At 43.9% G+C, this 13,579-nt stretch overlaps 1 protein-coding gene across 1 annotated transcript in view; it reads left to right on the forward strand.

Annotated features, from left to right (window-relative positions):
• Window positions 1-13,579, forward strand: part of WDR62 (WD repeat domain 62) — a 699,214-nt gene that overhangs the window by 357,705 nt on the left and 327,930 nt on the right. Inside the window, exons 19-20 of the mRNA XM_085625650.1 lie at window positions 2,479-2,601; window positions 8,204-8,352. Coding sequence (XP_085481776.1) covers window positions 2,479-2,601; window positions 8,204-8,352 — 272 coding nt within the window. The remainder of the gene's footprint in view (window positions 1-2,478; window positions 2,602-8,203; window positions 8,353-13,579) is intronic.

The following is a 13,579-nucleotide window of genomic DNA, read 5'->3' on the forward strand; positions in this document are numbered from 1 at the left end:
TCGATGGCGCGTATTGCCAGACACACCTGAAGATTACAAGAATATTGTTTTAGGACAGAATTTGTTCTGGGGAAAAAGAATGTGGCGACTTATGTTTTTTTGTCCTGTTTACCATGCCAGCAGAGTATGGAAGGAAATATTGCTGTTGAATGTGAAATGATTGCCACAAAAAAATACATAGTGTCCAAACAATTTGAGGAGATTTAAGAAACATTCTGCAAATAGAGTGAAAGATCTGATACGGTTTGGCAGGGTACAAACAAATATGTTCTGGAAGGTTGGCCCAAACGGAGGCATGTGGCGTTGGATCCCTTATCTATGTACAAAGTTGTGGATGAGTTGGAAGTGGAAGGAGATTTAATGTTTAAAGAAGAGAAATGTGTTCCTCACAGAGGGGTACAGAAGATCATTCCAAGGCTGGCCCATAAAGGACATCCAGGGATGTCCACCATGAAGCGTTTTGTGCACAATTATTTTGGGTGGCCTGTGGTTGACAGAATGGTAGACAGGATGGTCAGGGAATGTGAGGTTTGTGCAAATAGAGATATTTTGTTGATGATCCGTTCTGCTCCTTTGAGACGTGTGAAGTGGCCTGAGCACCCTTTGCAAAATGTCGCTTTTGATATTTCTGGTCAATTTAATTTTCTGCAAACAAGATGATGGATGGAGCGCTGAAACTTTTCAGACACTCAGCCCCAGTCACAGATCTGGGTTGAATCCATCATCATTCTCTAGCTCACTTTGCCACCTCAGTTCAGACCCAGCTATATGCAAATCAATCTTGACCCTATGCCTCATGGGAACAGTCCAGCCCGAACTGCCAAGCCAGGTCTTCCCTGAACCGGAAACGAGCATCCTGGGACCGGTTTCTGGGTAACACCCTTCCTCAGCCAGGTTAGCTTGAATCCAGTGGCAAAGTGAGCAAGGGACCCACGTCTGGGCATACCCTGCGAACTTAGGGCGAACAAAGCAAACACAAGGAGATCATGGACGGAGCGCTGACATTTTTCAGACACTCACCCCCAGTCACAGATCTGGGTTGAATCCATCATCATTCTCTAGCTCACTTTGCCACCTCATTTAAGACCCAGCTATATGCAAATCAGTCTTGACCCTATGTCTCATGGGAACAGTCCAGCCCGAACTGCCAAGCCAGGTCTTCCCTGAACCGGAAACAAGCATCCTGGAACCGGGTTCTGGGTAACACCCTTCATCAGCCCAGGCTAGCTTTAATTTTCTGCCTATGGACACTTGTTTTGCTTTAGTCTGGATAGATTATCATTCCAAATGTCCATAAGTGAAGGTTGTATCACAGACGTCTACTAATGTAGTTATTGAGTTTTTCAAAGAAGTGTTTGCCAGATAGGTTTGTCCGTCAGTGTTGGTGACGGACAATGGAGTGAAACTGAAATCTTCTGAAATGGAAGCTTTCCTCAGGCACTGTGGCAGTAAACATGTCACTACTGCATTATATGAACCACATGAAAATGATCAAGTGGAAAATGTATCCGTGTATTGAAAGAGTTTGTCATAGATTTACACAAACAAAGAGGGGATTGGAGAAGGGCTTTGGGGCAAAGGTTGTGGACTTATATTACTCCTTATTCCACAACAGAAATTAGTCCTTTTAAATTGTTAAAAGGGCATGATCCTGCTTCCAGTTTGTCTTTGTGGTGGTTCAAGGAGAAGTGTGGAAGAAAAAAAGTGATGTGAGTCATGTTACGGAAAGGGTGAAGAGAAAGCAGGATAAGTCCAAGGAACAGTATAATGCCAAGTGGAAGACTAGGGCTCATCAAATTAAAATAGGAGATTGAGTGAGGTTTCGCAAACCTAAAATTGTGCGAATTTGGCAAACCCATGAAGGTACTTAAAGTGTTCACAAATTGTGTGATTACGCAGGATGGGAGAGTATGGAACGTTAATAGTTGCCAAGTTTGTTGGAACTGGGGTTGAAGATGGTGTCATAAGGAAAGATGAAGAATGTGTTAAAGGTTTTCTTGTGAAGTTTGGTGACACAGTGCAAAATGGTCACCGTAATGCTGGAAACACTGTTGATTTTGGGTCTCCTGATTCTGTGGCCTCTTGGTAAAAGAAACTGACAGGATCAGACAGCCACCTGGGAGATTTGCAGATTTTTTTTTCAAATAGGTCAAAGTGTTTCAATAGTATTTTTGTATGCCAAGCTGTTGTTTTGTGCTATTTGTTGTTCTTCCCAACTTTCTTTTTTGATTGGGGAATGCAAGAGGCAAAACCAGTGGATCTACTTACATGACATTTTGCTGTGCTGCTGAATAAACACTTTACAAACTTTCCTGGAGTGAATTTCTTATGGATTTGGGATTTAGCTTAGTTCATGCAAATACAACTGTTTACATTATGTACCATGTTGTTCTTTATTCTTGATAGTGTCATTCACAAAGTGCATTATCTGCCATACAAAAAAATAACGTACATTGCTATGTATTTGTTTCCTGACAGCTGTATATTTGTTTGGCGTCTTGACCAGCAACTGACCAAGTGTATGAAAGATCAAGCAGAGGAAATGAATCAGCTAGAGATGCAGAGAAAAACAAAAAAGGAAAAATGTGCATCCCAAATAAGGTATTAAAATAGTCTCAGTTGAATTGGATATATTTTATATCAACTTAGAAGAAATATGTTATTTTGTTGAAAACAAAAGGTAAAACTATTGCAGTTGGACTGATGAATGAAGCTCTGATCTCAGTACTACTTTGAAACAATCCATTTGCTAAAAAAGACTGCTTCCAATGAAGCAAGACAGCATGCATGATGCATATCTTAATCGTGCATTCTTCCAAACTTGACCTGGTTGTTCATACTTACTCACATCTTTCACTTTTCCAGGAACATATTCCAACCTTCTGTGTGGGTGTACTGCCCTGAAGGACCTTCAAAGCACCAGGGGGCGCATTCTCCCATTTTCCAATTTGCTGGGAGGTACAACTGCAATCTCCTGCTCCAGGGAGAGGGGACTCCACTCCAAAGCGCTTTGACAATCCTGCAGCGAGGGACATAATGCAACCTTTTCTGGGGGTGTGCTGTCCTGAAGGGCCCTCAAACCACTAGGGGACTCATTCCCCCATCTTCCAACACAAAAGGTGACAGAACTGCAATTTTGTGCTCCAGAGGGCGGGGCCTCCATTTACCGCACTCAAAAGCGCTTCAACAATTCAGCCGGGCGGGACTTACTGCAACCTTTTGTGGGGGTATAGTGCCCTGAATGACCCTCAAAGCACCAGTGGACCCAGTCCGCCATCTTCCAACGTGCTAGGAGGCGAGGCTGCAATATCCTGCTCCAGGGGCCAGTGCCTCCACTCATAGCACTCAAAAGCAATTTTAGAATGTGGGACAGGTGTTGGCTGCGCCCGGGCAAATCATCTGTCAGAGCCTAAAGGTGGCTGGGCTGGGCCACCCCTCTTGATTTATTTTTCCTGGACTTCAAAGGTACAGTGTTATTTGATGGCTAAGACTCTTGCATCATTGGGGCTGCCATTGATTAATAACCATTGCAAAAAGAACAGATGATGGACGGAATGCTGAACAAATCAAACATTCACCCCAGTCACAGATCTGGGGTAAATCCATAGTTTTGGTTGCTCACCATGCCATTCCATTTAGGACCCAGCAATATGCAAATCAGTCTTGACCCTGCTCCCCTTGGGATCAGTCCAGCCCGAACTGCCTGGCCAAGTCCTCCCTGGACCAGAAACAATCATTCGGTGAACTGTTTTGGAGTATCGCCCCTCGTTAGCCAGGCTAGCTTGAATCTGGTGGCATAGCGAACATACTTATCCCACTTAGGGCCGCAAATGCAGAAAGAACAGATGATAGACGGAATGCTGAGCACATCAAACATTCACCTCCAGTCACAGATCTGGGTTAAATCCATAGATTTTTTTGCTCACCATGCCATTCCAGTGGGGACCCAGCCATATGAAATCAGTCTTGACCCTTCTCCCATGGGAACAGTCCAGCCCGAACTGCCAGGCCAAGTCCTCCCTGGACCAGAAACAAGTACCCGGGATCCAGATTCAGGGTATCACCCCTCATCAGCCAGGCTAGCTTAGAATCTGGTGGTATACGGCGCACAGGACCCACGTCTGAGCATATCCTTCTGACTTATGCGACAAATGCAAAAAGTTCAGATGGTGGACTGAACGCTGAACAAATCAAACAATCACCCCCAGTAACAGATCTGGGTTAAATCCATCGGTTTTTTTCTCATCAAAAAGAGATTTAACAATCCCGCAGCACGGTACATATTGCAACCTTTTGTGTGGATGTACTGCCTTGAATGACCCTCAAAGCACCAGGGGACTCATTCCGCCATCTTCCAATGAACCAGGAGGCACAGCTGTAGTCTCCTGCTCCAAGGGCCGGGGCCTTCACTCAGCGCTCTCAAAAGCACTTGGACAATCCTGCAGCATGGGAAGCGCCTAGGCAAAGCCCGGGCCAAGGGCAGGCCCATCTACCCCTGTCAGAGCCCAGAAGAGGCTGGGATGGGCCACCCCCATGTTTTTTTTTTCCTGTACTTCAAAGGTACTGGGTTATTTGATGCTGTAGTATTTACACCTAAAGCTCTTGCATCGTTGGGACCGCCACTGATTAATAACCATTTATATGTAAGAGTAGCTGTCCTGCATTGAGGTGGATGTATTAGATCTTTAATAATCCTATCCATTGGCATTTATCTTCTTGGTTTGGTGAATGCTTATTACATCTGTTGTGGCGAACGCTGTATAGGTTGTTGTTTGGTAACAATTTACTCAACTGCTTATTGACAATGGGGAAACAGAAGGCTACTGAACTAGTTCAGGGCACCGCTAAACATTCAAAGGGCCCTGCTAAATCAGATAACTGTACCCACAAAGAAATCAACCTCTTAATAGAAGAGGTCGAATTCACCATAGGTACAGATTCTTCTTCATCCCAAGGAGCCCTGGGTGCTATTCCAAAAAACAACAAAGGAGCTCCCACTATCACTAGTTTTTTTTCATGAGCAGCCAATGAGGAAACATACCTCGAAAGTACCTAGCCCCCCCAGGTATTCAAGAGCAGGCTCGGGAGGGGGAACTTGAATCTGTCATTCACAAATTCACCTGTATGAGCGAGTCTCGAGCCTTGTTCCATCTACTATTATAATACCCGGTTGTAACCATTACTCGCCTTAGAGGATTTGACAGGGGTCTATAATACCAAGGAGAGGGTATACAAGCTCATAAGTGCTAAATCCACATTACATGTGTTGTGTTTTCCACTGTTCTTGTTCTCGCTACCTGGCTCGCGCTGTCCCCTTGCCGCGCGCCCTCGCCCAATGTACTATGACGTCCCTCTGTTCTATTGTAGAACCTTGGACGAGGGTGGCGGTTGGTGGGCAGTTGGAGGAAGACTGCTGTTATGATAAGACGCCTATTGGTGTCCGGGTTTACGACCTCAGGCCAGAACTTATGACATTACTCAAGATTGTTCACCTCTCCATGGTTCCCATGCTGGTGGGGCCATGGTCAAGGAACCTGTCACTAGTAGACACGGCGAGAAATAATTCTACCAAAAAAGGTACAAGATTTTGTATCTGATTAACTTGTTTTCTCCTCGCACCCCTTTTCTCCCCCCCCCCTCTTTCTACTGCATATATTTCACAAATTCTGTAAATGAGGAGATTTGTTGTGTTTTCCACTGTTCTTGTTCTCGCTACATGCCTTGCACAGTCCCCTTGCCGCGCGCCCTCGCCCAATGTACTATGACGTCCCTCTGTTCTATTGTAGAACCTTGGGCGAGTGTGGCTGTTGGTGGGCAGTTGGAGGAAGACTGCTGTTATGATAAGACACCTATTGGTGTCAGGGCTTACGCTTCAATAAAGACTACTTAACTTACTCCTACCTTACTGCGTGGTCTTTACAACATGCCTCTCAAAATGATATGGCACACCTCACACAACAAATACAGGATCTAGAGGAGAAAGTGTGGGCTCTCAAATCACGGATTACACACCATACTAACAGGATTAATCAACCAGTTCGGGAGAGGTCTCGTCCCCTCCCAAACATACAACAGCATATACTCAATCAGGACTCTCAGTACTGGGTCAGAGTTCTCAAGTCTGCTCTAGTACATCTTCCCACAGGGCCTACTGACACATTCTGCAACCAGGTTAAAATAAACTCGGGGGAAATTGGTGGGTCTATGGTGTGTAATGAACAGAGGCCTTTGAGGTCGTTGGGGCATCCTCTCGGATACAGGCAGTTTAGCAATCGGGACAAAACACAAAATCTTGGGTGTCTTAACGAACCCCTGCTGAGTACTAATCAAAGGTTCATCCCTAGCTCTTGCACTAGGCCCCTCCAACGTCCCAAAAACACTTTTATGATAAACATCCCTAAAAATCCATTGCCTTTGTGGCGCAAAGAGGAAGTCATTTGTCCAAAAACACGAACCAAGAATATTGAACTGCTTCTCAAGAAGGAGGATTTGGCAGATAATTTGGTTGCTTTTGATATCAGAACATTCTCTCTTTCTAATATAAACATTCACCTTAAATATCAATGGGCTGATGCTAGCTTTCCTGGCACTTTCGGCTATCCTTCAGAGCATGTCCCTGGACGGTCTCCACTACGTGAAGTATCATCTGCCCGTATCAATTTAGTGGGTGTTTCTTCACCATTTAGTACTCAACAGGGTTACCTGTATGAAGGCCCTTTTAGTTCTAACTTGTCCTATGTCTATTCTATTGAATTTTACACACAGGAGAAGGCCGTACCATTAATTCTGGCTATTTTGCCTGAGTTGTAATTTGTTGATGATCCCATCCTCAGCCCTCTTAGCCCTGACCCTTGGGGTTGTGTGATCTACCTTCCACCGTTATAACAACATCTACCAAAGCTATGGTGAACCTTGTTTTGTGGAATGTTGCACGTCTTTGTACAAAGGTCATCCTACCTGTCTGGAATAATTATATTGATTTATACAATTTTTGTTTTTCTGGAATCCGGGTCTAGTGTACCAATCTATAAATAAGTCTTTTTAAATGTTTCTATTTCAGTCAATTCAAACTCCTTAGGCAGTCATTCTGGAGGGCTAACGATCTGCTTTAGACCAACTGTAGATTGGAAAATCTTGAGAATTGATATAGATTGTCCTGACATTGCCGCTATTCTGCTGATGTCCTGTTTGTGCTCCCTGTATTGAAATCTACAATATATATTCGAGAGGGGTAAAAGGTGGTGGTGCATCCAAGACCGTTAAGTGCCTAGAGGATCATTTGAGCAAGAACAAGGGCCTCTCTCTCCTCATCTTTGCCGGAGACTTGAACACCACCTTTGAGCCCCTGGACAGTGAAGATGTTAATCTCTGCCAGGTCAAGGACGATACATGAGCGATAAACGATTCCCACTTAGTTGTATGGGCTGCTTTTTTGTGACCTTTATCATTGTTGCCTTTGCCTCTAAGGATGTTGAAAAAAGGGCAAGAACTAATGTTATAACGAGTTGTGGTGCCATATAATACTCCATTGCATAACATGTGGGAGGCGAGGCACCGATGTCGAGTTGAAGCTTTTCTGTGCCATGAGTTGAATGCACATATGAGCTAATTCAATTTTCTGGATACATTCTGGTGTGTAACTAGATTCAAGAGGTTAATAATCTGCAATTAGACAAAATATCCACCTGAAACCTCGTTACCAAATGTAAGTTGCTTTGATTTGGCGTTCTTGTTTCTCTTTTCCATGCTGATATGATCATTTGAAACATTGGAATGTATATCTTCTGTTTGACTTGCTGCAAGAGTTGATTAATTATATGGCATTGATAAAGGTAATTAGCCTCAAAGATGGATTAAACGCATGCCAACTATTCGATTGGACCCGTACTCAGGAAGTTTGAGTCAGGTTTTGCCAAAGCATTGCTCTCGACACAGAAAGTCACTTATGAATTTCCTATAGTTTGAATAAAAATTGGAATTGTCAACTCACTAGCCTTCCACATGTTCCTAATCCTTTTATGTGACTACTGAAACTTAAAGCAATGGGGACAGGGTGGCCATAGACACAGACGTGTTTGCAATATCAGAGGTCATTACAAGATATATGCTGAATACTTTATGTGCAATCATCCTTAGAAACAGTACCTGAATTTGAAACCTCTTATTAGTAAATAATGTCAAACCATTGTGCTTGTGCTTTTAGGAGAGAGACCTTCATTGTCCCTCCTGATTTCATTCTACCAAGTAATGAGGAAGACCCTGGAAAAGAAGCTGAAGATGATAGTGAGGAGGATAGTGATGATTATGATGATGATTCACTGCAGACACCTCCTAAAGAAAGCATTGATGCAGGTATTCTATGAACCATAATTGTAATCTGTATATTATAAACATAGGCTACAAAATTCTTGGCTACTCAAATTTGTATCTGTTGCTTGCCTTGTTGCCACAGTGATAGGGTCGCCAGAAAGCTTCAATCCTGAATTGGATGCTCCAGGAACTGCATGCTTTCTTAGACTTGGTTTTCGTTCTCTGCCTGAGTATTTTTACCCAGTCATTAAATTCCTTGTGGCGTTACTATGAAAAAGTAGGGTTTTTTTAAGCTCACAGGAATGCTAGCTCCTCTTTGTCTGTCAAAGACTTGTCATGCATTCATAAACCGCCAGGTCTTTTCATTGGAATCAATTTGAATAGAAATAAGTAAAATCAATTAACATATTACTGAAACCACATCACTCGAACAAGTTGAATGAATTCAATGAGCATCAGCGTGAATTGCTGAAGTTTTAAATACAAGAGCTCACAAAAATGAGTTTTTGAAGACAACGTTTTGTTTCAGTAGGTGATCAAATAATGTTATGTTGCTGCCAACCTCGATGGGAAAGACTGATCCTTTCTTCGGAATACTTTTACAAAAATACTTGATTGAGAAAACAAGTGCTCTGCTGGCCTACTCCAGCTATTTCCTGAACAGTTGGGAATTACTTACTAACACAACTAAAACTTGGTAAAAGCTTTGTAAAAGAAAGCGGTCAGTGTAAAAGTCTTCAGCTTGATCTCAGCATAAGCTCTACGGAAGTCAGTCCTGGGTTTTGGTGCGGATGGCTCTGAGGATTCTTAGTTTCCTTGCCTTGTCCATCCTCCTCACCCTGAACATCAGATGGCATATTAGGGCCCACAGTGTAACTTTATGGCCCAGTGGGCCCTAAATAAAGGATGCCTTTCAGACACAAACAGTTATCTCGAGTCTGCTCAGGCCCTGCAGTGGTGGCTAACAGATGCCCTTTGTCCCTTTTCAACCAGAACGCACAGTTGTAATAGATGCATCACTGCTGGGTTGAGGAGTGGGGGGGGGGGGGGTCACTTGGGGGAAGTGGAGATCACAGATCTCGGGTCTCTCAAAAAGAGTTGGCTTCACTTCATTCTTGTGATATTTCGGCCAATTCGCAAGGCTCCTAAGCCTTCCTGTCTTCCATTAAAGAGAGGTGTGTGCACGTCCTCATGGGCAACATGACCACCATCTGGTGCTGCAACATGCTGGGCAGAATGGGGTCCTGTGTCAGGAGGCTCTTTGTCTCTGGAGGTGACTGCTGGAGAAGCATAATATCTTTTTGGTATCCAACCACCTGGCTGGCTGGGTTTCTAAATGCCAGGGCAGACGAGCTGAGCTAACATTGCCTGCCACACCATGAGTGCCATCTTCAGCCCTAGGTATTGCAAGACATATTTAGGCTGCAATAAGGAAATGGAATCCTGTATGCACTTCCATCGCTATTTTTCCTGCCTTAGGTCCTGAGAAACATCAGAATGTACCCAGCGCAAGACATATTGATCACCCCTGACTGGGGCAGTAGAGTTTGGTGCCCGGAGCTCCTGATCATTTGTTCTCTCCACTACCACCCTGGGACAACCTCCTTTCTCAGCAACAGTGCAGGATCCTCCATCCAAATCTCTGCACTGTACATCTCCATACATGGAGATTGACTACTTCTGCTGGCAAATCGCAAGTATTCAACTGTCACCGCCCAATGTCATTCTGACATCACAAAATTCTTGTATATGGGACATTGTGACACATTTCTAGCCTTTTCTGGCTTGATCTCTATATCTATATTTATAACTTGCATGTTTCCCCCAAAGCCATTTGTCATGACTCATTGGGACTTGTACCTGGTTTTGGCTTTTGTACAATCAAGACTATTTTCTCATTGTGATAACGTCAGTTTGTTGCATTAGCAAACTGTAATCACAGTCCAAGTGCCCTATACTACTACCCGCAGGAATCCTTTTTACCTAAAGTTGTACTCCCTGTAATGTTAAACAACTGTTCTACTCACATTCTTCACTCCACCTCATCCTTTCAAAGATGGAGAGAGACTCCACCAGTTTGACTGTAAAATGGTTGCTGAAATGTTGTATCAGCCTCACAAAGGACCACCGTGAGGACCGCAAGCTCTTGGCAGTGTTTTCTGTAACACTGAAAGTAAAGATGGTGCAAAAGTTGACCTTGTCAAGCTAGATAGTCCTCTGTTTCAAAATCTGCTATATTGTGGAAGGCACCCACAGAGAGCCTGGGCTCACTCCTCAAGAGCCAGGGCTGCTATAGCAGTATTTGCAAGGGCGGTACCTTTGCACCTGTATAGACATCTGCCAAACTACAACATGGGCATTGGTACATACGTTCACAAAACACTAATTACTTGGCAGTTGGACCTCGGAGGAAGGTCACTTTGCCTGCTCCATCCTGAAGGATTTTCTGGTATGAATCTACTCTTCATACCCTCCACCTTGGGGAGGTACTGCTATGCTAATACTATTTCTGGTGGAAACTGACATCTACCTGCGGATACCTCACTACCATCCCACCTTCCCATTCTGTGAGTAGCCCTCCTTAACACATAATAACTTTCCAAGTTGGGAATCGGCACACTGCCATCAACAAGTTGTGAAAGTGCACTGCGTCTGAGGTCACAAAAAGAGAAAAATTAAAGAAAATGATGTAACTATGTAGGGCCTTCGCTTTATCTCTTCCTAGGTGTTGTAGAGACACCATGCAGCCACAAGTTACTAAAAACCTCTACATCTAGTGTGGATCCAGGGATTATTCTAAAGTTGGAGAATCTGCTGTTAGGGTATCCACCAGGAAGAGCTTTTTTCTATCTCCAGTGGAACACACATTAATAAAATTGTTGCGCCCTGGGTGGAACGCCATGTCAAACATTGCAAAAGTGAACTGTTCACTTCTGATTACAATTGCTGTAATCGGGCATTAAAAGCAGTGATCATGTTGCCTAGATTTGGTGAAACATTATTAGCTCATAGACTGGACAGGGAGAGAGGCTTTTGTTGAGCAACATTTTAAAGTAGTGCTTGCACGGTGGAACGAATGATTCATTCTTTGCAATGGAAATATTTCGTTCCGCTCTTCACACATGTTTTTTACATCACAGAAACTGCCCTCAAAGGATCAGCTATCTTAAAAGTGCATCTGTTTTTAGAAAAGTCATATATTGTGCGTCTCCTTTTAATGTTCAATTTCTTGAATCTTACAGTACCTCCAAGTGAGGCATGTACATATTAGTTATGAAATGTACTATGCTGGTCTGAAGTGTTGATTTTTAATTAAAAAATAGAAAATGTATCTTCCTGAGGCCTATAGTGTAAACACATGTAAACTGAACACAAACAAACTAACATAACTGGATTGCTCCAAAACAATTAGACAGATGTTTTAGTACAATAAGTGTGTACATGCCGACTTATATTCTGTAGTGAGCAAAATTGTATTGTTTTTGATATGTTTTACTCATGGGCAGGGAACTAACAGGATTTTAACTGCAGATTCCTCACCTTGTGAAGACCTATCCCGGATCTAAACTATTTCTGCAGACTTCTCTCAGCAATTCCCTCATGTTCCAGTGGTGGCATCGTATTGCTCTGCGTCTGGTCTGCCCACCCCACACCGGAAGTGATGAAGGGGCCACAGTATAACCACCACCTCCGTGTGTCGATGTCAGTTACTTTCTTTCTCCTCCTTGCGATGCAGATCTGGAGTTTGCTCCCTCATTTCCATCTTGTGACAGAATATTTAGGTAACATTTTTCTAGTGTGCAAGGGACATATCAGCCCCTAAAACTACTACAGAGTTAAAACCCTGCGAGGATTGCCCTAAACAGATGTTGTAGACAGACCTATTCCAGGTCTGTCTTTGGTGTCTGGCCTTCTGGCATGGCCCTAAATCGTGCAATGCCTGCTCTTGGATGAGTCAGAAGGTCATCTGGTACACTGAGGCCAAACTCTGTCACGTAGCATCGAAGAAAAGTGAGTATAACCTAATTCCTGTCAAAGTTGTGGACTCTGGCATGTTCTTGATACGGAGGACGATCCTGAGAAAGGTAGTCCTCCCACTCTACATCGGCAGGTAAGTCCAAATCCCCAAAAAGCCCCAAAGGAAGCCAAAGCTGTACTCCCCCGTCTTCTCGCCACTCTGGTAGAAGTCGGGCAGACATCAGGTACTCCTTGAACTCTGTTCCAGACCCCCTGCGCATCTCCCATCCCCAACTCCTGACAGATCCACTTACTGGGCTGATCTTGATGCAGCCTGAATCCTCGTGTTTATCAGTGAAACCACAACAGGTTCAGGCTTTCTAGGAATCCATGCTGTGTTTCTTTGTTTCTTTGATACTCTACTGGCTACCTCTGGTGCGCCACCTGGTCTCACAGATACAAGGAGGCCTCCAGTCAGGCTTTTGCTGGCAGATTCGTTCCTGGTGCCAACTATGCCTCGTGACCTCAATCAGTGGTTCATCCCGACTTCGGGGCCGACATCTACACCGACTTCTCACTCAACTGCCAAAGAAAGAGCTCATACTTCTATTGGCCTCAGAAACCAATCCACAGAGACTTTGGGCGAAGTGGTACACTACTTGTCCTTGTCCCGAATTGCATTCAGATTAAATGCTTCCTTGACCACACCATTTTCTTGACTGGCAGTGTGCATGGATTGCGGTGTGCATTGACTGGCGCTTGGCTGGCGGTGTGACTTGCATGGATCATCCAGCAGTTTCTTACCCATAATCCTCGGCAAATGTCAAATGTAACTAAAAAGTTACATTTTCCTCATATTTCTCTGTCAGGACATTTTTAGAATCAGCATGCTGGCACAAATGTTCTACCACCCAGCATTCCTCTCCATCTTCCGATAAAAATCATACTTCACTTGTGTGGATGCCCAAAGGAGAGTCAGCCTAAAAATGCATTAAAAAAACTGCCCTTATTGACACGCTTTATGCCTCTTCAATCTCTTCAATTTGTTGGCCCTTCCCTGTCATAGGCACTTACCCCACCCACACAAGAGAGGTATAATTTTTATGGTGAGACCGAGGGGAATGCTGGGTGGTAAGAAACTTGTGCCGGCGTGGTGATCCCACATAGAAATGTGAGGAAAATGTGATTTCTTTATTTTTGCCAAATTGGAGGTTTACAGGTGATTCCGGGTAAGAAAACGTTGGGGGATCCATGGAAGCCACACCTCCCTAGACTCACCGGGGTGTGTAGTTGTAAAAAATGTGTAGGTTTC

The sequence above is a fragment of the Triturus cristatus genome, chromosome 9 (genome assembly GCF_964204655.1).
Source record: "Triturus cristatus chromosome 9, aTriCri1.1, whole genome shotgun sequence".
NCBI classification, from domain to species: Eukaryota; Metazoa; Chordata; class Amphibia; order Caudata; family Salamandridae; genus Triturus; species Triturus cristatus.